Below are 24,694 nucleotides of genomic sequence, written 5' to 3'. Positions count from 1 at the left end.
AGGATTTCTTTATTTGTTAAATTAGTACTTGTAATAACTGGGGCCACTATGATAATAATGCTTTAGTTACATTACCCCTTATTATTTTCAATGCTTGTTCATATAATAATTTATAATTTTTAATTCTAAATTATCATAGCAAGTCCAAAGGATGGTCCATCATCTACTGAATCACTTGCCCAAGATGAAGTAGATGCAGGCAGGTTAGATGTCACATCACATCGATGCCTGGTCCATGATACCTGCCTCAACTTGGTCTTGTGCAAAGGCAAAAGATTATATGTACAGTATGAGAAAATAGAGTCTCTGTGGTCAAGGTTGTCTGTTTCCTTTTTAAAAACTGACATAAATTCAATAACTCTGAGCCATAAAATAGGTAATAGCTTTAGATCCTTCTTCAGGTCAGTGCTTCTTGCACATGTGGTCAGCCAGTGTGTGTGTGTCTCTGTGGCTGCCAGACCTCAGAGCCCGTTGCCTGACTGTGGTGCATTAGTCCCTGTGAAAATGCTCTGGATGGTCATGCAGAAGCTTGTTTGTGGTTTATTTTTGAAGCTTAACTATACTAGTGCAATTGTAATCATGAAATAACTGACTTCATGTTTGATCTCACACACATGTAAGCCAGGGAGGAAAGAATGAACCCCAGTGCCCCCTGTGGATGAAAGAGCCACAGGAAGTAGCACATCTGGAGTTGGTCAAGTCATGTTCTAGTCAAATGTCATCAAAGATATATGCTAATATAAATGAGTTGATACCACTGAGGCAGTTTTTTAGCTATTCAAGATGGACCTATCTTAAGAGGAAAGGTGAATTAACACATAGAGCATAAGTCTAGATTCCAGCTTTGAGTATTAGTATTTTAACCTAACATGTGGTGTGTAAAATTCTTAGGCTTTGAACAATGACTTAAATCGTATCAAAGTTTATCACATACCTTTAATTTATACTTTCTTCACATTTTCATTGTACTAATCCCATTTGTTTGAGATGAGAATACTATTTTTCTTTCTCTGTGACTATGATAGGAAAATGTTGCTTATTGCATTAAAGAAATGAACAGTAAGCTTTGCCTCATTATGACTGTTCTTTCAGCTGAAGTATTATCTTTAATTAGAACTTCTGTGCCCTGAAATAGCTCATTTGAAAGCATCCTGTTTTCTTCTCATGTTGAAAATAGTTTCTGCCTTTTTCAATTTGGATAATTCTGAGAATTTTCTTCTTTCAGTGGAACTGGAATGATTTGTGATAACTTTGTGTAGTCAGCTAAATTGGACAATTTGCTGACAATACACAGAGATACAAGAAAAAAATAGTGAATGTTTAGACAGTAACTTACTCCCAGTTTAACTGAAACTGCTCATTGAGCTTTCTAGTATTCTCTATCCACTTATATTAGTACAGATAGTAAAAAATCAAGAGTTCGAGTGTGGTGGCTCATGCCTATAATTCCAGCACTTGGAGAGGCTAAGGTAGGAGGATTGCTTGAGCCCAGGTGTTAGAGACCCAGTGTAGGCAACACAGCAAGACCTTGTCTCCACAAAAAATAAAAAAATTAGCTGAGTGTGGTGGGGCACGCCTATAAACCCTGCAACTTAGGAAGCTGAGGCAGGAGGATTGTCTGAGCCCAGGAGGTCAAGGTTGAAGTGAGCCGTGATTATGCCACTGCCCCCAAGCCTGGATGACAGAGTAAGAACCCAACTTGACTCAAAAAAAAAATTAAGAAAGCCTAGTTTAAATTTTAATACAAAACAATCTAAGTAACCACCCATGAATGTTAGCAGTTAATTATTCACAGTTGAATTTTGGATTTAATTCTCAATATTATTATAGTAGTGTTATAGTATACTTTTATAATAACAAATATAATATACAATAATATTATAGTAATATTATTTTAACGTCTTAAATTTTCATACCTTTGAGGGAGGGAGTAGGTCAGGTGAATAAATTCAGTCATCTAACAAATATTTTGCCTCTTTAAATTCTTTCTGTGCAGTTGGTATTGCAACCTATATTCCTTATTTTAATTATTTTTTGTACTTTTACTTTTACGCACTTTTCATGGTGCCCTCTGGTGGTTTCAAAGTGAAATAATAAAATGACATTAAGGCTGAGGCACTATTTTTGCTTTTCATTAAGTCTGAGTTCTTTTTGTAAGGAATAAACTTGTCTTTTATGTATATATGTATTTCCTCCTTTCTTCTGTTCAATTTTCCCAAACCCTTTTTAAAAATCAATGCATGTGTTGAAGAGAGGGTTTCATGTCAGATTTTTTGAACGAATTGTTTGCTTAAGAATGGGGCCTTTTGATGCTTGCTGCCACTTGAATGAAGCCCAGCCCCCAGCTTCACCCTCAAGACCTATGCTCCCACTCAGTGGTGGTGGTGTGGCACACTGCTCTTCATATGGTCCCTTGACCTAGCGGTGCCTTTCCTACCTGAGGACCTGCATGTGCCACTTCTTCTCCAGGAACTCGCTCTCCTCCTCTGTTCTTTCATGGGGTTGGTCCTCTTGCCCTTCAGGTCTCAGCTTCAGTTTCTCACTGTTCGGGGTCCTTCTTGGACTGTCCTGTTTAGAGCAGATCCCTCCATCACAGTTTGTCTCAATTTTCATGGATTCTGCTTGTTTTATTCATGATACTTATTAAAGTTTACAATTGCAGTTATTTATATATATGTGTATATATATATATATATATATATATTTTTTTTTTTTTAACATTTCATTGCAATATCTCCTATCTAGAGTAAACATGTAATGAGAACTCTGTCTCACTGTTGTGTCCATCACAGAGTATTTTCTGGTGCATAGTAAAACCTTAGATACTCTTAAAAGCTGAGACATTAGGATTCATTCAAGATTTACCTTGAAATGTAATTGTTTGGATATAATTTTGAGTTTCATTTTCTGACTTAATGTATACAGAAAATGATTATAATTACTTATGTGATTTAAAGATCTTGTACATCCTCCAGATTGTTCTTATAAGAGACGGAGTTTACCCCAGAATATATCTGGAAGTAGCTTGCAAAATATAAACTCATTACATCTTCTCCTTATCATGTCATTTGCCTCTCAGAGGATAGAATTTTGAATAAAAATTTTAGTTATACCTGAGTTCTATTCTAGTGGAATTGTATGTACATAGATTCTCCAGATTTACCCAATTTAAAATATTAAGTGCAAAACATATGCCAAAACTAAAATTCAATGACTAGCAGGTTCCCTGTCAGACTATTTGTGTCTCTGCTCCTTTCCATTAATCTGGAAGATTTAGATTTGTAGCCATATTCACGCTGTTAAATTTATCATATTCACTCTGTTAAATTTATCTTCATAGCCAGTGCTTGTTTTTGAATTTTCAGATACTAAGATACAGCATTTTTCTCCTCAGCCCTGTCAGTTTGAACAGTGCATCGTGCATTCCCTGCAGTCGCTGAAGGATGTTCTCGAATGCAAGCCCGGAGAGGCCAGTGTGAGTTTTCTGTCTAATCCACCTCTGCCTCAGAATTTCCTAGGGAGCCCTGGGGGAATCACAGCTATAAATGTTTGAGTCATTACAGCACAAGAACTTTTCTCCCTCATTGCTTGCTTGTTTCATTTGTTTTAACTACATAGGCAAGCTGATTTCTGGTCTCAAGACAGCTGATATCAGTGAAAATGTGAGTGTGGGGCTCTAATACAGCATCTGTAGTGGTAACACATTGTGGACAGAATAGATGATTGCTGTGGCTGTTATCAATCAGTCTAGCACTTCATCATCTTCTCAAGCCAGGAGAGCCTCCTGTAGTTCAACTCTTCACTCATGTCCCTTGTCAGAGTGAGGACACTTGCTCTTGAAGCAGCTTTTCATATATTGACTGTTCATATCTAACTTTATAAGCAAAAAGTTCTGTTTTCTTAGCAAAGTCTGTAAATGTTAATCACAATTCTTCCTCATAGGTCTTTCAACAGCCTAAAACACAGGAAGAGGTTTGCCAACTGAGCATCAATATCATGCAGGTAATATTTGAGAGCAGTCATGGCCAAAGCCTAAAATAATGCAAGCTATTAATCAACCTTCTTTTTATAATATGTGTATATATTAAATGTATATTCTTTTTTCATCTTGTCTGTACATAATAGTTTAGGGCGAATAGGGTAACAAAATAAAGTTTAATGTAGATTGATTATAACTTGTTTTAGCAATACTCTAATAGTTCATTTATATATGCGCCCCTTTTTTATATTATCTTGGTACTTTATTTCTATTAGAGCACAGAATAAATTAAATGATAGTCATTTACTTTGCATCCAGAATGTAAAGTTTTTTGTTTGGACGATGCTTTGTAAGCATATTGAAAAAGTTGAGCATGTAAGTGAGTGACTGAAAGAAAAAAGGTCTTTTTCCTAAAATATATTTAGGAGCTTAATAATTCATGAAAACATGGGTGCTTTTAAGCTTCTGTTAATAATGTGTTATGTATTGATAGGCTGTGTATTCCTATCATTAAGGAGATGTATATAATATATACACATATGCACATACTACCACACCGTTTATGCAATATAAAATTCTACCTTATGTAAAATTATTTTTAGTGTCCAAGTAGACTAATATCTGAGAATTCATTCCTCTGAGAGTTCTGAAGCTTATTGTTTTTTACTTAGGTTTTTATATACTGTCTTGAACAATTGAGCACCAAATCTGATGCAGATATAGATACTACACAGTAAGTAAAAATGAAATAACCCCGTTAATGCATTTAGGAAAACTAAAAATTTAGACTAATATTTTATATTTGGTCTTGTCTTACAACTTTCAGTTAAAGAGAGTTTTCATATTAAAGTTATAGTTTTATATATTTGACCTATATTCTTTGCTATAATTTCTTTGCCTTCTGAACTTATCTTTGCCTTTTTAGAAACATAGTAAGTAAATTGAACACACGACTAATTTACCAATCCAAAAGAACAGATTTTATAAGCAATAAAGTCAAAAATTTGCATATATAACTCCTAATTGATTTTTTTTTTTTTTGAATTGGAGTCCCACTCCATTGCCCAGGCTGGAGTGCAGTGGCACGCTCACGGCCACCCCAGCATCAACCCACTAGGCTCCAGTGATCCTTCCACTTCAGCCTTCCAAGTAGCCGGAACTACAGGTGTGCACTACCACACCCGGCTAATTTTCTATTTATTGTAGAGGTGAGGTCTCACCAGTTGCCCAAGCTGGTCTTGAACCTGTGGGCTCAGGCAATCCACTCACCTCAGCCTCCCAAAGTGCTGGGATTACAGGCTGAGTCACTGAGCCCGGCCTAGTTGATTATATTTAACAATTCTGGCATTAGGGGAGCACACCTGTACTCTTGTTAGAGATTAAGCATGTTGATGAAATTAAGTCTGAGTCAAGTCTAGTTATTTGAGCATCAGAGGACACATCTTAATTCTTTATGTTTATAAATTTATGTGGTATTTTTTAAATACTGCTGTTCTGAAGGACAGCATGATAAAATGCTGTTTTTAAAATAAATCTAGCCGGGCTTGGTGGCTCAGCCTGTAATACCGCACTTTGGGAGGCTGAGGTGAGTGGATTGCCTGAGCCTGTGGGTTTGAGACCCACCTGGGCAACTTGACAAGACCTCATCTCTACAATAAATCAAAAATTAACCAGGCGTGGTAGCGCATGCCTGTAGTTCCAGCTACTTGTTTTTGCTGAGGCGGAAGGATTGCCGGAGCCTAGCAGGTTGAGGCTGCAGTGGCTGCTTCCGGCCACTGCACTCCAGTCTGGGTGACAGAGTGAGACTCCAACTCAAAAAATAAATAAATAAATAAAATAAAATAAATCTATTTTTTCTGAATTGTACTTCTGAATGTAACTTCTGTGCACCTAAGATTTATGCTTTGATACATATATTACTGAAATAAATGCCTCTTAAATTGACAGTTTGGGAACTTATCCATGTTTGCCTATTTACTGGTATTGGTTTATGCTTTTCAGTATATAAAACTATCACCTCTCTAGGGACCTATACATTTTTAATTCTTCTAGTTTTTCCTTTATTTGTTTTAGTTAATTATTCTACCAGGAATTTGTATTCTTAGTCAGAGTAGAGTATAATATACCTGATGTTATTATTTAAATCAGTCTTTCCTTATTGTTTTCTTACAATTTCTCTCTCTTATGTCTAATTTTGATATATAGTGCAATGTATTTTGAACTTTATCTTAAATTCAAATATGTTTTATATTAGTTGGTACTGTTCTAATTATCACTAGTTTATGTTTTAATGTTTTCCATATTGGTAGAATTTTATTACCTCTCTATTTTGATGTATTTGATATTTTCATTGTTTTAGTTATCCATATAAATTCTGACATCAGTTGGTCAAGTTTTAAGGAAATGAATCATGCAGAGATGTTTATTATGATTCTGTTATATCTATAAAGTAATCAACAGGTTTATGATATTTTCCCTTCCCCCAATTTTATATGTCTAGTCACATGTGAGTTATAACTAATTTCCTAACTCACACCTATAAGTGGTAGAATGAAGGAGAGCTGAAGATTGCAATAGGCAGAAATATTCTAATTAAGTGAGTTTATTCTTAGGATAATTAGAATTATTTGACATTGTCCCCCTTGATGAGTTGTTTTTAAATTTAATTAAGTCAAATTCTCAATATTTTGAGAAGACCCAAAATCAAATTTCATATGGCCCTTGTTACTAGATAGATCATAGTGCCTATCTCTTCTTTGAGCTGTTAATTGTCAAATACTTAAAAAGAAAAAAACTTGTGCAACGTTATGCTTTTTTTAACCAAAACATTTTAAATTATATAGTTCATTGCATTTTCCAATTGTAGTGCTTCAATTGTAACTATTCTCTTACTTGATTCTGTATTCAGTCTTTCTATTGATGTTTCTTCTCCTGATTTATTTGGAAGTATCCATGAAGACCTCAGTTTGACTTCCGTAAGTAAGATGGTAAATAGAAAGTTAAACATTTTAAAGCTATTTAATGACTAATTCATAAATTAGTCTAATTGCTTCAAATGTTACTACTGCATTGTAGCATGTGTTATATAGGACACTGCTCTGTACTTTGAAGCTATGTGAACATTTTAGAAAAGTGTAATATATGTGGATTCACACTTAAAACTTTTTAACTAGTGTTGCAACTTAAGTAGTTTCAGATGCTGTCTGCATGTGTGCAGTTATTGGTGCTAGAGAGTTGCCATAATGGATTGGGGAGGAAGAAGGTAGAGTATTCAGTGTCCATTTCCCTCACATCTTTTGCCTTTTCAAATTGAGAAGCTCTACTTGCCTCTGTTTTATTTCCGTAAGTTCCCTAATAGCATTTTATTTGAACACAGGTTCAAAAAATATGTGTATACCAGGGGGGACCCCCAAAGATCTCAGAACTTGTTTATAAAAAATTGTGTATTTATTCTTATGTGTTCATACTTCAGCCACCTTTAAAGTACTCTGTGTTGGAAACAACAGGCCAATCTCGATGCTTTTTCCACTGTTCAAAAGTGTTTTTTATCTCATCAATTTTGATGCCTTTTAGTGCTTCTGCCGCAGTAAAATGTTTTCCTTTGAGGGCTTTTTTCATCCAGGGAAACAAAAAAAAAAAACTACTTGGGGTAAGATTGGGTGAATAGGGCGGGTGGGACATGGGGGTCATGCCATTCCTGGTCAAAAACAGTATGGTGTGGCCAGGTTGTTCCTGTAAATTACCCATCATGAAATGGGCAAATGTGTTAAAAGAATCTCAAAAAAAAAAAAAAAAAAATTCATGGAAACCAAATTCAGCCTCTCACAACAACGCTAGCTAATGCCGGTGAGTTCCTGGAACACTTACCTAGCAGGGGAAGCCTCTACTACAAGGGACCTGCCCTCTAAAAAATAATTTTGGATTTTATTGGGTCCCCCTAATAAACATATACATATGTACACTGCATTTATACATTTTACACACACACACACACACACACACACACACACACACACACACAGTTTTTTAAAACATATATATGTATTTAGGGAGGACTCACTTGCATACGTTGTCACTTGTATGAATTCAACTGTTGAAATTTAAGCTCCAGTTATTGTACATAAAACAACCTTCTCTGGTTTGTCATAAACTTGAAGGGTGTGTGTGTGTAGCTCAAGAAATAAATGGTCTGAACCTCCTACCCTATGTCATTTCCTCAGTTATTGTATTTGCAAGTATGAATTTCTGAATAAGAGATTTAGTATACTAGGAAAAGTATAGTTTAGTCAAAGTAATTTTTAAAATTCGGTTTAATTATTTGGCTGCTTGGATAGAGAATGTTACTGTTCAATGAGATAAAGAATGCAGGGAAAAAGCAAGTTTTAGGGATTAAAACATCAGTTTGGGACCAGGCTTGTTAAATGGGTGGCATTCAGGTAGAAATATCTAGTGGGTGATCGGATACACTTATCTGGATGCCAGGATACATGCAGAGGGTGCCCGAAAAAATGTATACACATTTTAAGAAAGGAAAAAACTATTAAAAAGTTGTAACAAAAGATGAATACAAGTCATGTTTGACTTCTACTATTTCAAGAGGTACTCAAAATGGTTACCATCAGTGTCCAGACACTTCTGATTATGGCAGCCTACCACAGGACTTGTTGCTGTGTGAGGCCTCCTGGATCTTCCCTTGTGCATATCACACACAGTACCATGAGTTTCAAACTTACTACAAATGTGTGCAGTTGTTAGGTATGTTGAAGGTTCTGTTGCATACTTGGCTCTATTGTCGTTGCACTTCTGCAATGTTCTCGAATTTCAAATACCACTTCAAAATGGTCTTGTGCTCCTTGAATGCCATTTTCTTTGACTGTCCTACCTGTTGCTTAGTGATGCTAGCATTCATTTGATTAATGCCGTCTTTTGAGTGAACATCATACTACACATTGCTACCATAATTCAATTCAACTTCTAAAAGGAATACTTAGATAACATCTCTTAAAATATGTATACATTTTTTGGAACCCCTAATATTTATGAATCAGCAGTACATAAACAATATGAAGCTTGGGTAGATAAGAATACCAAGTAAAATACTGTTGTTTTGTCCAGACTCTCAGCTGGAATTGCCCTAAAAGTGGTGGCAGAGGGGTTGGGGGGTTCCTGCAAGGGACTGCCCCAAACTGTCCAGAGATGGAGTCAGATGGGATTCCAGAGAAAGAAGCACTGAACACCAGAGTGATTCTTTCAGGGCATCAGGGGAGCTTGCACACAGTGGGGGCTGCAGCGTCTGCTCTCAGGGGAAGCAAGAGGAGATATTCTGCTCGAGTGCGTAAGCAACAAGCTCCTATGAGGGCTTCAGGCATCTGGTTCAGGATAGGGCTCATTCCTACCTATTTAGCATGCTTGAGGTTTCTGTGTTTTCAGGCAACAGCTCAAAGAGCTTTATTAGTGCCTGAGAATGTTTGAGGCCTGGCGTAGGCACAAGCCTGCCAGAGAAAGCAGGCAGTTGGCTAGATCACAAAGCAGCCATGGCACTTTGTGCCCCTCAGTCAGGATACAGAAAGAAAATGAGGGGAGCTGGTGGGCCCTATACTGGTAGGGTGTGAGAAAGACCAAATAGAGGCAAGTAATACTGGGATGCCAGTATTTAAGAGGTACCTAGAAACAGGGCTTCAGCATGCCTGAAGAGGAATGATCAAAGTGATAGGAGATCCCAATAGAGCAGTATTCCCAAGACTTATGGGAAAGAACATTTAAGCACAAGTAGAATTCACAGTGTGAAGGCTGAGGAGCTTGGGATGGTGAACACACACATCTGGTGGGTGGGCAGCAGGAGCGCTTCCTCGGAGGGGCTGCCAAGAAAGAAGATGGTGGCCTGCAGAGAGCGAGGACTAAAGGAGGAGCCTCCAGGATGAGGAGAGGCCTGCCCAGCTGTCCGGCCACCGTGTGTTCTTCTGGGTCTTTCAGAGAAGCCTGATTTCTGTGTCCTTACCTCTTCAGTGTTGGAGAGCACAGCTGTGTGTTCCTAGTCCTTCTCCTGGATAACACCTCAGACTGCTGGTGTGTGCATGCCCCTTGACGTGTGGTGGCCCTCTGAGTCTGCTCCTATATCTCTTCAGGGGAGCACAAAATCTACCTGGGCTCCTGCGAGTGCCCGAGGCTGCGGCTCTGCTGACTCACATTGAACCAGCTCTCCACCAACCCTCCCCTCAGCATTTCTCATATTCTTCTGTTGGTCAAAGGACCTCCTATCTCCCATTTTACTCTCTAAACAGTGTTCCTTTGAATCTGACCCAGTTCCTCTCTTTTTCCCATTGGAGGATCTCATTAGATTTGACTTATCCTCTCCAATTATTAAGATCTTAGAGTCTTACGGTAAGAATGAGACCTAGGTTCAGAGTCAGAAAACATTGGTTCACATCTTGGCGTGCTCCTTAGTAGTGACATTCTGAGGGGCATCCAGGTCCAGTGTTCTGAACCAAACTGGTGGTGATGCTAGTGTTGCAGAGAGGCTGTGAGGAATGACTGACATGATGCATAAGACCATATTCCTTTACTTAAGTTTTTAAAGATCTTTTGATTAGTCATCCAGTTTAAGCATTTGATTGTTTTATTCAGTTGTTCCTCCCACTTTTATTTCATTTAATTGATTAGATCTAAGAAGCAGATACACTCATTGAGTAGGACCTTAAATCACTCAAATGCTTTTTCTACTTTTGAACAACCGTGCTTATAGTACAATGGGAGAAATCAAGTAATGAGAATTAATTAGTGGGGCAGAGAGGATGTGACAGGTTCAGGTCTGCTAGATAAGGAGGTTTGGCTCTTGAAGGAAAAGTACTTAAGGATTGATTTTAAAACTGAGAAGCAGTTTTGAGTGGCTGATGAAAATCTTGTGTACTTGATGCCTTGTCTTTACAAGGACTATACAATGGTATGTCCAGCCTTGGGGTGAGAGGGAGTCGTATGGCCTCACCATCCCCAGCCTCTCCTATGCACATTTCCAGTGCTTGGTCACTTCTTTCTAGGTTTTTTTTTTTTTTTTTTAAACCTGTAAAGGGACCTAGGCTCCCTTTGCCCAGCCCTTCCCTTTCTCCCTCCCTCCCTCCCTCTTTTTTTTGAATTGGGTTTCACTCAGTGACATGACCATGGCTCACTGCAGCCTCGGCTTAGTCAGTCTTTCCTTCTCAGTCTCCCTAATAGCTGGGACTACAGGGTGCACCACCATGGCTGGCTAATTTTTTGATTTCTTGTAGATAAGAGGTTTTGCTGTGTTTCCTAGGCCTGTTTTGAACCCCTGGGCTCAAGCTTTCCTCCCTCCTCAGCCTCCCAAAATGCTGAGATTATAGGTGTGGGCCTCCACTACATCTGGCCTCTTTCTAATTTCCCTCTTGCTATTTATGCACAAAATGTGGGAAGGATTATTTACCTTGTTTTATATTCCATTTCCCATCCATAGATTAATTTAGGGTCATTAACAACCTTTGACTTGTGTGAAGGTCTTTTAGTAATTTCTCAGCCTTTTGCTTATATTGATGGTCAAATAAGGCAATGAATGGGCCACATTCTGCCAGAAATAAAGAAGGATATTTTAAATGAAGAAATCTAGAAAGTTTTTGGAAATTTAATTTAGCTAAAAGAAATTCTTGGGAGATACAAGATATGCATGACAGTTGGATTGAAAGACTAGTTGTTCATTTTTGGTCCACATACTTCAAAGAAGAGAAACCTGTTTGTTTACACATTGACCATTGAATTATTTCAGTGTAAGTTATTCTGATTATATACAGAAAGAGTCGGCAAACTGTGGGTGAGAACTTCTCCTAGAAAGTGACTTTTGCCATAGTTTTTGTCAAGGGATCTAAGTCAAAGCCCCTTATTAGACACAGCTGTTCCAGCCTGCGGGAGCACTGGACAGGACTCTTGGTGAACCACACCAGCAGCACATGGGCCACTCCTGGAATCTTTTTGACAAAAATAGTTATTCTGAACTGTAAAAGGATATAGTATTCATCAGCATTTGGGTCTGGCGATTTTTTGTAAGAAATTACTTTCAGTGGACAGAATCCTGAAGAATATAGCAGTAAGTGGGTTCTACCCCCTCCCCATGGCTACAGTGACCATTTCCTGTGGAGGAGCCTTCTGACCTTGGTGACCAATATGACTATTAGAGGGAGATTGTTCCTAGTCTTCCTCCTGCATTTACAAAGAAGTCTTAAAGGCCTCTCTTTTCGAAGGAGCCCATTGTATAGATGTATGACCATGTAATTCTCCTCCAGGTCATGAAAAATTTAAAAACTATTCTCTAATAGCTTTTGCATTTTAAGGAAATTTGTATTACAAATATTCCTGTAGCCTTTTGTATACACAAAATATTAAGTAAATTAAACAATAAAGTTAGAACTCCTTTCATTAGAAAAACTGCTGATAGATTGGATTTTATCAATCTATTTTTCCATACTGCTATTAAGTTGTAAAGGAAATATTATTTGACTGTTTAGTGTATTGTGTAATAGTGAGCAAGTAGTAGAGTTGTAGAATTGTATTATTTTTCTCTTTTTATTATATTGAGAAAGACACAGCCAAGAAAAGCAAAGCATAGAATATTGATATGAAATAGCAAGAGCTTATAATTAAACTTAATAAATGATAAGTGTTATCTGTTAAACTCTCAATTTGTTACTATCAATGTAGTTTTGTCAAATTTTGTTCTGCTTTTAGGAACAGCGACTTTTGATAGTTCTAAGTAACTGCTGCTATCTAGAACGTCACACCTTCCTAAATATAGCGGAACATTTTGAAAAGCACAACTTCCAGGGAATAGAAAAAATAACACAGGTAAGTAGGCTAATTTTAAATGGATAAGTTGGTTGTTTTAGCACCTTAGTTTCCCAACTATTTTGTCAGGCCTGTTTTACTTTGCTTACCTGTGCTTACTCCCTCCACTTGCCCTTCTTATACCCATGCTCCCTTCTCACCCTCACCTACACTGTCTTCTGACTCCCTTACTTCTCAGGATGCACCTTGGGTTTAATTTAAGATTTCCTCCTCCTCTCTAGAGCTAAGATCTCTCAAGGTGAGAGTTGGCTTACTCCCACCTAAATTGTTTAAAAGTGAGGGAAGTAAATAAGGATAGAAAGGCAGCAAACCCAAATCTTCAAGAATTATCTAAGATTTGGCTCCTTTTATATGAAAGTTTTTAGAGACTGCCAACAACACACTCCCTGAGCCTGCAGACAACCTCTTCCTGCTTAATCACACTCTTCTCACTCTCTCCCTTTCCATGTCACCACAAGGATGCTTTTGCTCTACTTTCTTACATGTGTACACACACTTGCAGGTGCATGCGTATATGTGCCCAGCTTATAGCCACTGTAAGGTAGTTAGCATTTTATCTGAAAAATTCATACTCCCAACTCTCTAATAGCTGGGTGTAGAAAAGTTGGACAAAAATGAGTCCTGTAGAAATTAATGTAGTGTTTTAATGTTATACTTTGTTGTTTATCTTTTTTTCAAGTAAGCATAAAAGGAAAATATGAGGTAACCTTGCTATTAAAGGTTGGTTGGTTGCTGGGCAAAGGTTTATCAGATTTCTGAGTAAAAACTCTGCTAGAACCACTTTATAATGTCAGTACAGTTTTCTCAATGCAAAGAATAAGAAAGATAGTGATCTTGTTAATCTTATCATCAACATGTACTCTTGATGGATTATCGACTTTTTTCAAATGATAGTTCCAGTTCATGAACTAGATTGGGATTTTTTTTTTTTTTTCAAAGAATGAAAATGTCAAAGTGGGCGGCTCTGTCTTGTTTTCCTGCCTTTTCGTAAAGATTAATCATCCTGATGAGAAATGCTGTGACTTAAGGCTTTAGGGCCAAATGTCTAGTTTATTTCCAGAAATTTTTGTGTTGAGAATTGCAAAGTGCTATCTTGCAGTAAAACATTACTATTTACAGAATGTGGATACTTTGTTTTTATACTGCAACAACAGTAATGACATGAGTATATTCACTGGAGAAATTTTATTTATCATTTTAAAATATGTTAACTGATTAGGAATTGCATGTAGGAGAAGCAATAAGTTTGGTCTCGGTTTTTGTTTAGCAATAAGTAGGAACTATTTACGACTTCATTAAGAAGTAAAATGAAGTTGACATTTAAAAAAAGGTTTTTTGATATCCTTCCTGCTGTTTGTCCAGATCATTTGGATCCAAAATAATATGAAAGATCTGGGAGTCTGAGAGTACAACTTAGAATAAATTATGGACTATATTCCCACCTAGAATTTTTTTTTTTTTTTTGTAATTGACCATCTTGAATATTTTGAAATTATTCAATTGTTTGTAAAATGAAAGACAATGCTAGATTTAGACTATAACATTTGCAATGATTTTATTAACTTTTGAGTCTATTGTGTAAGTCTCTTAATTTTATGATGTCAGCCAAGTCAGATATATTTCTGTCATTAAAGGAAAAAGACTCCTGGCTGCCATTATTTCTTATAGTTCCCCTTTCAAATGAAAGAACTCTAGATGCATAGATTCCAGAAAAATCACAAAGCATAGAGATCCCAGTGGATAGTTTATTTGTTTTCTCTCTGTTTCTGCTCCTGGAGATGATGTTCCATTGTGGGCTCTTCACATGGTATCACTGGTCACCAGACCTTTTCTCAGACCTCCTTTAGAATGAGCCAGAAGGCTTTTTCCAGGTATATTTTCTCTTTCTTTCTTGGTACGTCTCCCAGCAGAAGCACGAAAAGGACCACTTTTTAATTCCCTTTACCTTATTCCTCACCTTCAAAAGTAAAATTGAATTAATATAAGAATAGTATACAAATAACCATGTGTTTTGTAGTTTATTAAGATTTAATGATCAGTGCCACTTAAGGGTAGATTGATTTCATATGCACAGTTTTATTGGATGCAAATAATCCTGAGAAATAACTAAGGGTGGTATTACTAGCCTCATATTCTTCATAGGAAGAGATACTCAAAAGAGGTCAAGGACTTGACCTGCAAGTAACAGAGTAAGGCAGGACTCAAAATTAAGTTTTCTTATTCTAAATTCAGAATGATTTCTGATCCAGCACTATGCATCTTAAAATAAATAAAAGTGTTCTCATGAAAATACAGTTGAAGCCGGGCTCGGTGTAATCCCGCGCCTTTGGGAGGCTGAGGGGAGTGGATTGCCTGAGACCGTGGGTTCGAGACCCGCCTGGGCAGCGAGACCTCATCTCTACAATAAAAATAAAAAAAATCAGCCGGGTGTGGTAGCGCATGCCTGTAATTCGGCTACTCGGAAGGCTGAGGTGGAAGGATCACTGGAGCCCAGCAGGCGAGGCTGCGGTGGCCAGGAGCGGCCACTGCACTCCAGTCTGGGCGACCGAGTGAGACTCAACTCAAAAAATAAAAAAAAAGAAAATACAGTCGAGTTGGGCTCGGTGGCTCAGCCTTTAATTCCGCGCCTTGGGAGGCTGAGGTGAGTGGATTGCCTGAGCCCGCAGGTTCGAGACCCACCTGGGTAACTTGGAGAGACCTCATCTCTACAATAAATCAAAAAATTACCCGGGCATGGTAGCACACACCTGTAATTCCAGCTACTTGGAAGGTTGAGGCGAAGGATCGCCGGAGCCCAGCATGTCGAGGCTGCAGTGGCCAGGAGCAGCCACTGCATTCCAGTCTGGGCGATAGAGTGAGACTCCAACTCAAAAAAAAGAAAATACAGTTGATTCTTGAACAACCCTGGGGATTAAGGGCACTGAATCCCCACACAGTTGAAAATCCAAGTATAACTTTTGACTTCCAAAAACGTAACTACTAATAGCCTACTCTTTACCAGAAACCTTACCAATAACATAGTCGATTGACACATATTTTGTATGTTACATATATTGTATACCCTATTCTTAATAAAGTAAGCTAGAGAAAAGAAAATGTTACTTAAAACGTAAGAAAGAGAAAATGTATTTACTATTTGTTAAGTGAAAGTGGATTATTCAAGAAATCTTCATCCTCGTCGGGTGGCACAGGTGGAAGAAAATCCATGTTTGAGTGGACCTGTGTAATCCAAAGTTGTATACCAAACAGATGATAATAGGATCTGGAGCTGGTTGATTATATTGTTTTGGCCTTTATGAAACAACATTGAGTGGTAATTCATAAGATCTGGGTACCCAAATCATCCTGTTCTGTGAGCTTCCTTCTTTAAAATAGCCATATTATAAGCCTTCAGTGGACTTGGTGCTGTTTGGATCCTAACAGGTGCCAGCAACAAGCATCCTATCATGCATACATTTCATTTCTGTGTATACAGTCAGTGCCGTTTAACCTTTTCTCAAGTCCTTGAAATTTTTTTTTCCAGCCATGCGTTTTTTTCTCTTTATGAATGTATGATTTAACTATTATTTTTAAAAATGAAAAATACTCAGAGGTCTAAAAATAAATCAGTCAATAAAAATTATCTATCAGAAGTCTAAAAACATAATTATCTGTAATGCACCAACCAAAGATAAACACTACTATTTTAGTATTAATAGTAAACAGTATTTCATAAATTCTATACATTTATGTTATAAAAATGTGAAACACTTTTCTGAATTCAATTGACATTGTTTTTTCTATTGAATATTCTGTTGTGAACACTTTTCCACTTTCATTAAATATTTTTGTAAAATATGAGTTTAATGGCTTTGTAATATTTAGTGTGAATGTGTCTTTTTTTTTTTTTTTTTAGCTTTTCTTCTACTAGCAACCTTAAAGTTATTTTCGATTTTTCTTGATGTTTCTGAGAGATGAAGATAATCTTTGATCATATGTCTAATTAATTCCTCACAATAGACTCCTAGAAGTAGACTCGTAGCTCTAAATACATATGATAAATATGGCCAGGTTGCTTTTCGGAAACTGACCTCAGCATTTTTGCCATCATTTTCCTATACAATTTTGAATTTGATAGGTAAAAATATTCTTTCATTGTATTTTAATTTTCATGGCTTTCCCTTTTTAGGAAGTTAGCACCTTTTCTTCTGTTTATTGACTGTTCATATATTGTAAAAACTAATTTTGAAGGCACTTAGTTAAGAAATACAGAGTTTTGCATTTTAAGAATGCAAACCAAATCTATCACAAGTCAAATTTTTCAGTACCTTTGAGAAAGGAAACCAGAGCTGTGTGCTTAAACTTTTGCTAGCTATAATTATATAATTCCAGGAAATTTTTAAAAATATATACAATTCTATTATAACCTATTCTCGTCTTTAAGAAAACAAATATCTAATTTGAAGTTTTTTATAATTGCAGAATTTCTCCTGACCAGGGAATATATTTAAGTCTGGCATTACATTTTTTGATTGAAGTTTTATTTTAGGCCTCTAAATCTCTTATAGAAATACTAACATGGGAGGTATGGAGAGGGTGGCTCCTTTGTTTTATAAGTCCAGGGAAGAGATCCTTTTTAAAAGACTTTTCATTGCTTGAAGTATATATACTATATTTTACATATTTGATTATTTTTTGCTTAATCAGATATAATTCTTTAATTTCAACTTGTAAGCCATTTGAATTCATAGATGCAAATGAGTACAGTTTATATCCTTCCTGTGGTTTATCTGTATATATATGTTTGTTTCTTTTTCTCATCACTTTGTAAGTCTGAATTGGCTAAATTTTGTTTATAAATTTTTTACATAATAAATTATTTGTAAATTAATCTGTTTTAGAATTTAAGATCTTACAGACAAATTGTAAGTTGATCAGATGTGTCCCTGTCTAATAAACACTGGGTTTGGTTTTTTTTTAACCCCCTTTAGCTGCTTCAAGTTCCTTGTACAAATGGGAAGAGAAAAAAGAATCAAATATGCATAGATGTACAGTAGGAAGGACTCAAGATCCTAGTAATGTATAAAGTATTGCTTCCCCAACACAGAAAGTAATGTAGAAAAACTTCCGCAAGCAGGAAAGGGTATAAGGCATCACATACTAGATGCTGTTTCGAGAGTTGAGAAGGGACTCTGTGTCTCTCCTGAGAGGTGAGAATTGCAGGAAGTAGAGTGTAAAACGACCAGTTTTCCACTTGGGTAGGGTGTGGGGTTCCTACACTGAAAACTCTAAGTTCTAGCAGATAAGATGCAGTCCACATAAATGTTTCTCTCTCAGCATTCCCTCAATATTTCTGCCTTCTGGGCATATGATTTGCTGTGTCCTTACTTGGTACAGTTTTTTTATCTACCGTTATCTACCTCCACAACCTCATCCGTCACTGATCCCAGGATTTCCATATTCTTTATCTCCAACTTGCATGTCATTCCTAGACCTTAGATCCACTTTCTACAAACATCTTCACTAGAAGTTTCCATTGGGATTTCAAATCAACCTGTCAAAGCAAAGTTATCTTTCTCCTTTAGACCACCTTCTCTCTTATGTGTTTCCTGCCTTAGTTTATAGTCACTGAGTCAGCAAGCCAGTAAGCCAGACATGGGACTTATTCTTTCTTTTCTGTTGTATTATTTATTTTTAAAAAATAATAACTGTGTATATTTCTGGGATACAGTATGATGTCTCTTATATATACATTGTAGAAAGAGTCAGTCAATCTAATTGACATATCCATCAACTTACCATTTCTTTTTTGTTGAGAACATAAAAAATCTATTTTTTACCTTTTTTGTAACTACTCATTTTTCTCTTCTTGAATTTCTGTTTTGGGCATATTAGAGCTCTTGGATGCATCTTTAAGTCTCATCTTTCTTAATTTCTATCTCTTTACACTTTTTCTCTGTGCTCTGAAGTAGATCTTGCATTTCAATTCAGTCTGATTAGTAACTCGTAGTTCCTTAAGTTAATCTACACAGTTGTTCGCTTTGGAAATTGTGTTTTAGCTCCATAAAATCTTGCTTCATGTTGAACTTTAATCCCGTTCAGGGTTTTCATGATTTTTCCTGTTCAAGTTGTTGCTTTTGTCTCACCCTGTCATCCAAGCTGGAGGGCAGTGGTGGCATGACCATGGCTCATCGCAGCCTCAAATTCCTGAGCTCAGCCTTCTGCCCCAGCCCTGAGTAGCTGGGACTATAGGCGCATTCCACCATGGTTAATATTTTTACTTTTTGTGGATATAAGATCTTGCTATGTTGCCCAGGCTGGTTTTGAGCTCCTGAGCTCAAACAGTTCATCCACCTCACCTCCCAAAGTGCTGGGAGTATAGGCATGAGCCACCGTACCTGGCCCTGCAACTAAATCTCACTCCTTAATGTATGTTCCTGTATATAGCAGCTGACACCCTGAGATGTCTTAGTTTTCCTTGTCAGCTTGTTGAAGTTCAGGCCTGGTGTTGGAGAGAAAAAACCTGTGACCCTCAGACCAAAATTCAGAAGCATCCACTGCAGAGGCGTCTGGGCCTATAGAATCTTAGTTCCCCAATACTTGGGATTCTACCCACTCTTCTACCACATCTGGCCTCCTGGGTGCCAGTAGTACCAGGCATACCCACGCAGGGCTAATGCTAGCCGCCTCTTCCCTCAGAAACCCACAGTCCATGTGAGCTGAGCTGTACCAAGGACCTGCCACTTTATATTCCTTACATCAGGACTCTACTAGAGGTTTTGAGTGTCTTCTGCCCATTAGAGAGTGACCTGTGCCTGATCTCTCCATGGAGCTGCCTTAGAACCTAGGGCCTCATCAGCATTTGGCCCATCCCAATGCATGCAGGCCGAGTTACGACTGCAAGAAGAAGTCACAGAAACTCCATTTGTGTTGCTAGAGTGTCAGAACAGGTTTATTTTCTATCAATGATACTTTTCAAATGGAGTAATTAATATGGAAAAACACAATTGTATTATTTTAAATGACTCCCTTTTTGTTGTCGTTTACCGCCTATTACAATTTAGTATTCATACTGCCTTTTGCTCTCCTTACAGATATGAAAGCTTAGTGTTCTCAAAGATGAGCTGTAGTTCATATATAGGGATTATTTTTTATCTGCAAAATAACTATGCCAAAAGTTGTCTTTATTACTGAATATAGGTAAAATAAACATCATGTGGTTTGTAGAAAAATTTAGAAGTGCTTTTAAAATACATTGAAGTATTTATTAACATTGTCTTACTTTTTCCATATCCCTCTAATAGACATCTCATACTCTTTCATATGTGTTTATAGGTTAGCATGACCTCACTGAAAGAACTAGACCAAAGACTCTTTGAAAGTTACATTGAGCTAAAGGCAGATCCCATCGTTGGCTCCTTAGAACCTGGAATTTATGCAGGCTATTTTGATTGGAAGGACTGCCTGTCTCCAACAGGTAAGGAAATAAAGTCACTGAATTTTTCTGAGAGTAATCTAATGTATCTAGATGATAGGTGTGGTGTGCTTTTATCAATTAATGTATGCTGAAAATGCTTTTCTGTTTAAGTTTTTTATACCTACTGAGGGTGGGGAATTAGCTTGATTTTAACTTTTTATTACAACTTAAGCTTATTTCTTGGATAGTTTGTAATTTAATATACTTTTTATTGTCAATACTCAGTGGCTTAAAGTTGTTCTTAAATTTCAGGAATAATTAATCATACCTTAGAATAATTGATCATTTAGAAACACATACTTCTTATCCTTTTTGCATAAATATAATAGAGTGACCACGTGTGAGTTTTATGCAATGACCTTGTGATCATCATCAAAAATTTTATTTAAAAAACCTGTTCACTTCTATGTAAAACCTAATTACTAATGCTGAAAAGGTGAAGGATAGAAGGAAAATGTGTAGGAGTAAGATTATTATAGCAATTTAGCAAAGAAAATTGAGCCACAGAAGAATGACTGACACAGTTCTGGTATTATCTTTGTGATAGCAAATGAAAGTCACTTAAATCACTTCAAAATATATATTTTAAAAACTATTGCTTTCTGAATCAAATACATTTTTTGATTGACAAAATAGCTTTTTTTTTTTTTTTATAAAATAGTGTGGAATACATAAAACCAAGCTGTTTGTTTTTATCTGGAAATGGTCTTACATAGAAATGGTCATGCTCATATTAGACATAGGTTTTTAAAGAATGTATATATGTAGATGTCCCAGGACTTGTTTACAGATTTGGCTTAATCGTCATTCTTTTAACCAATCACTTTAATCGCCTTTTGTTTTTATTGTGTAGTGCTTTTATTAGGTGATGATAAGATTGTTTACTATTTAGATGCCTTTGATTTTTATTGTATAATATTCATATATAGTGATGCCAAAAGTCTAAACTAAAAACAAGAATCATTAAATTCACCACAGTTACTTAATGTGACCACAATTATTTAGTTTTCTGAAATCACAGTCATTGTAGTCATATGAGGTCTTTTCTTCCAGCTGGCCATAATTGACTTTCTTCCCTTCAACTCCATTACTTTTCTATATAATACTTGATTGACTGTGACCAAATTTGATTACAGCTCATACCCCAAGTATCTTTTTTTAAAGTCCAAATCAGATTCTACCAGTATCTTGATTAAAATTCTTTTAGTATCTTCCTATCATGGTAACATCTGGGAAGCTGTGCTGTGGCAGTCCTCAGCCCCATGGCTCGCCCCACATACTGCCCCTAGCCCACACAGCAGCCTCTCTTCTACTGTACTCCTCCTCTGCTTTTTCTTTTCTTTTTTTCTTTTAGAAACAGTGTTTTGTGGTGTTCCCCAGGCTGGTCTCAAACTCCTGGCCTCAAGCTGCCCCCAACCTTCCTCCCAAAGTGCTGGGATTGCAGGCATGAGCCACTCTACCCAGCCCACCCTGTCTTTGTAAAAGCTCATTCTTCCAAAATATGAACTGGATCCTGTTAGTCCCCTGCTGAAAACCCTTCAGGGTGACTCATTCTCCTTCAGACTGACCCTGGACTTCTTTGTGCTATGACTTATACAGTTGTCCCTTAGTGTCCATTGTGAATTGGTTTCAGGATTCCTGCAGATACCAAAATCCACGGATGCTCAAATTACTTATATAAATTGGTGTAATATTTGCATATAACCTTGCACAATCTCCTGTGTACTTTAAATCTTCTCTAGATTGCTTATACTACTACTGTGTAAATACTATGTAAATAGATGTTTTAATGTATTGCTTAGGGGAAATAATGACAAGAAACAAGTCTGCACACATTCAGTACAGACACAACCACCCATTTTTTCCCCTAAATATTTTCCATTTTTGGTTGTTCGAACCCATGGGCAGATAGGGTGGACTGTACTCCCTATACTGCTGTGAGTCACCTTGACTTCAAGTATTTCCTCCAGACAGCAGCAGACTGGGTACCTGGTATGGTGAGCCTTGTGCTCACTTCCTCTGGCCCCACCTGTTTTCCCATCCCACTTCTGCCCTCCCAGGCCCTGTGTCCTCTAGTAGTTCTCCCTGCTTCTTCTACATGCCTTCAGGTCAGGTCGACAAACCTTCATCCCTGTGTACATAGAAAGTATTCAAGTGTTCTGTCACTGTCTACCTTCTTGCTGGACAGCCACCCTACAGAGGTCATGCCTTTGGTGTCTGCATTTCCAGTGTTTCCTGGTATAGTCCTGACACAGAGAAGATGCTCTGTGTATGTGTGCTGGGTGAATGAAGATTGGCAGTTTATTAATTTAATATTTTTCTAAAACTTCCAGGTGTTTGTTATATGATCTTGTAATAATTTTCTCAAAAATTTTTTCAATAGAAAAGTATCTCGTGCCATGTTCTAGTTTATGTTTATCTTCTCATTAACATTTTAATAAAGAGTACACAATGGGTAATATCTGTTTGAATTAAAATAAGTATGTTAGCGGCCTTTTACTTGTCTTCTGTAAATTCTCATATAGTAACTGTGTGCACTCTCTAAATTTGAGCAATTGCATTTCAGTTAAAATGCAATTTTAATTAATTATTAAGTATACCTATTAACTTTTACATATTAATATTATATATTAACTATTAAGTATATCTAACACATCAGCAATTCTATGTGGCATCACTATGCAAAAAATGATACATTTTTCAGTGATAGTTTAATGGAATTTTGTTAAAATTAAAATTCCTATTCTCCTCAATGATTAGCATGTAAGGATATTAACCATTAGCACTGAAAACTGAAATAATTCTTTTTTTTTTTGAGTTGGAGTCTCACTCTGTCGCCCAGACTGGAGTGCAGTGGCTGCTTCCGGCCTCAACCTGCTAGGCTCCGGCGATCCTTCTGCCTCAGCCTTCCAAATAGCCGGAATTACAGGCATGCACTACCACGCCTGGCTGATTTTTTTATTTATTGTAGAGATGAGGTCTCGTTGCCCAGGCGGGTCTCGAACCCGCGGGCTCAGGCAATCCACTCACCTCAGCCTCCCAAAGGCGCGGGATTACAGGCTGAGCCACCGAGCCTGGCCGAAATCATTCTTATTTTATTTGTATTCAACGTTATTAAATTATTTGTGATGTTTCTGTGAGAATAGGAAAAATCTTGACAGTCATTCCATGTTTCCTATACTTCAGTGCAAATTAGAATAACAAATTAGAGTTGGCCAATGAGTTTCAGTCTCCACAAACAGTGGTTCATGTCTGACTTCATTGAAATTTCCAGTTATTACTGAGAAACAGGATTCACTTGATCCTGAGCAGGACCCTTCACAAACAGTGAGGCTGTATTGGTGCACGCTGGACACCAGCAGCAGCAGAAAAGCACTCCTGTTGGGTGGAAGGCAAGTCTTCTTTCTCATCTGTCCACCTCTTAAGGGGTTCTCTGGAAAAGAGACATCTATGAAGGCCTGTGTTTCCTGAAGGGTACTGTTAGGTCACATTAATTCAAGTGCACTGACTGCCACGCATTGTTACATGTCTGTGGATCCTGTGGCAGCACTTCAGGGAGTTGTGACAACAGGACAGTAGGTATGAATGGCAGTGCCAGACTAGGGTTTTTACTGTGTCCAATCAGATGGTGATGACTTGGAATTTTCAAGTCCTTCACTGGAATATTTATTTAAGGTGTCAGAGTTCTTTCTCTAGTATCTTCATATTTTTATAGCCATGATACTGAACTAGTATGTCTCTGATGTGAATTATGATTAGAACCTATAAATAATCACAAGATTGATCTTAATAGTAGTTTATCTCTTCTTGCAAGGTGATCCTGGAAAAAAAAATAATATTTTGTCACCTCAGATGATTTTTTTAAACAAAATTAAAATTTTACTGGCCGCATAACATTAAGTGGTTTTTAAAAAAAAAAAAAAAACATAGTTCATTTTTTTGTTTTTGTTTTTTCTTAAGATAAACTTTCTTTCACAAGCAAATGATACATGGCACCATAATGCCTGCAATTTATATACTCTTTCTCAGATTCTTTTTTTTTTTTTTTTGATTGGAGTCTCACTCTGTCACCCAGACTGGAGTGCAGTGGCCGCTCCCGGCCACCGCAGCCTCAACTTGCTGGGTTCCGGCGATCCTTCCACCTCAGCCTTTTAAGTAGCCGGAACTACAGGTGCATGCTACCACGCCCGGCTAATTTTTTGATTTATTGTAGAGATGAAGTCTCACCAAGTTGCCCAGACGGGTCTCAAACCCATGGGCTTAGGCAATCCACTCACCTTAGCCTTCCAAAGCACGGGATTACAGGCTGAGCCACCGAGCCCAGCTTTTTTCTCAGATTCTTAAAGCACTTAAAAGTTTTTGGTGTTTGTTTCACTTTTATAAACTATATTTAGTTCTGTTCTTTGTGTAGTTTT

General features: G+C 37.2%; 1 protein-coding gene across 1 annotated transcript in view; it reads left to right on the top strand.

Moving 5' to 3' along the window:
• The window catches only part of EXOC2 (exocyst complex component 2), a gene marked incomplete at its 5' end in the record, with an annotated part of 84,075 nt that overhangs the window by 13,895 nt on the left and 45,486 nt on the right, over nt 1-24,694 (top strand). The window contains 6 exons of the mRNA XM_008054025.1: nt 3,395-3,475; nt 3,943-4,002; nt 4,651-4,712; nt 6,888-6,954; nt 12,707-12,823; nt 20,138-20,279. Coding sequence (XP_008052216.1) covers nt 3,395-3,475; nt 3,943-4,002; nt 4,651-4,712; nt 6,888-6,954; nt 12,707-12,823; nt 20,138-20,279 — 529 coding nt within the window. The remainder of the gene's footprint in view (nt 1-3,394; nt 3,476-3,942; nt 4,003-4,650; nt 4,713-6,887; nt 6,955-12,706; nt 12,824-20,137; nt 20,280-24,694) is intronic.

The sequence above is a fragment of the Carlito syrichta genome, unplaced genomic scaffold, assembly GCF_000164805.1.
Source record: "Carlito syrichta isolate Samal-C Ts95f unplaced genomic scaffold, Tarsius_syrichta-2.0.1 Scaffold288962, whole genome shotgun sequence".
In the NCBI taxonomy this organism is placed as follows: Eukaryota; Metazoa; Chordata; class Mammalia; order Primates; family Tarsiidae; genus Carlito; species Carlito syrichta.
Note: the sequence above shows the minus strand (reverse complement) of the source record. Positions and strands in the feature narration are given on the sequence as shown.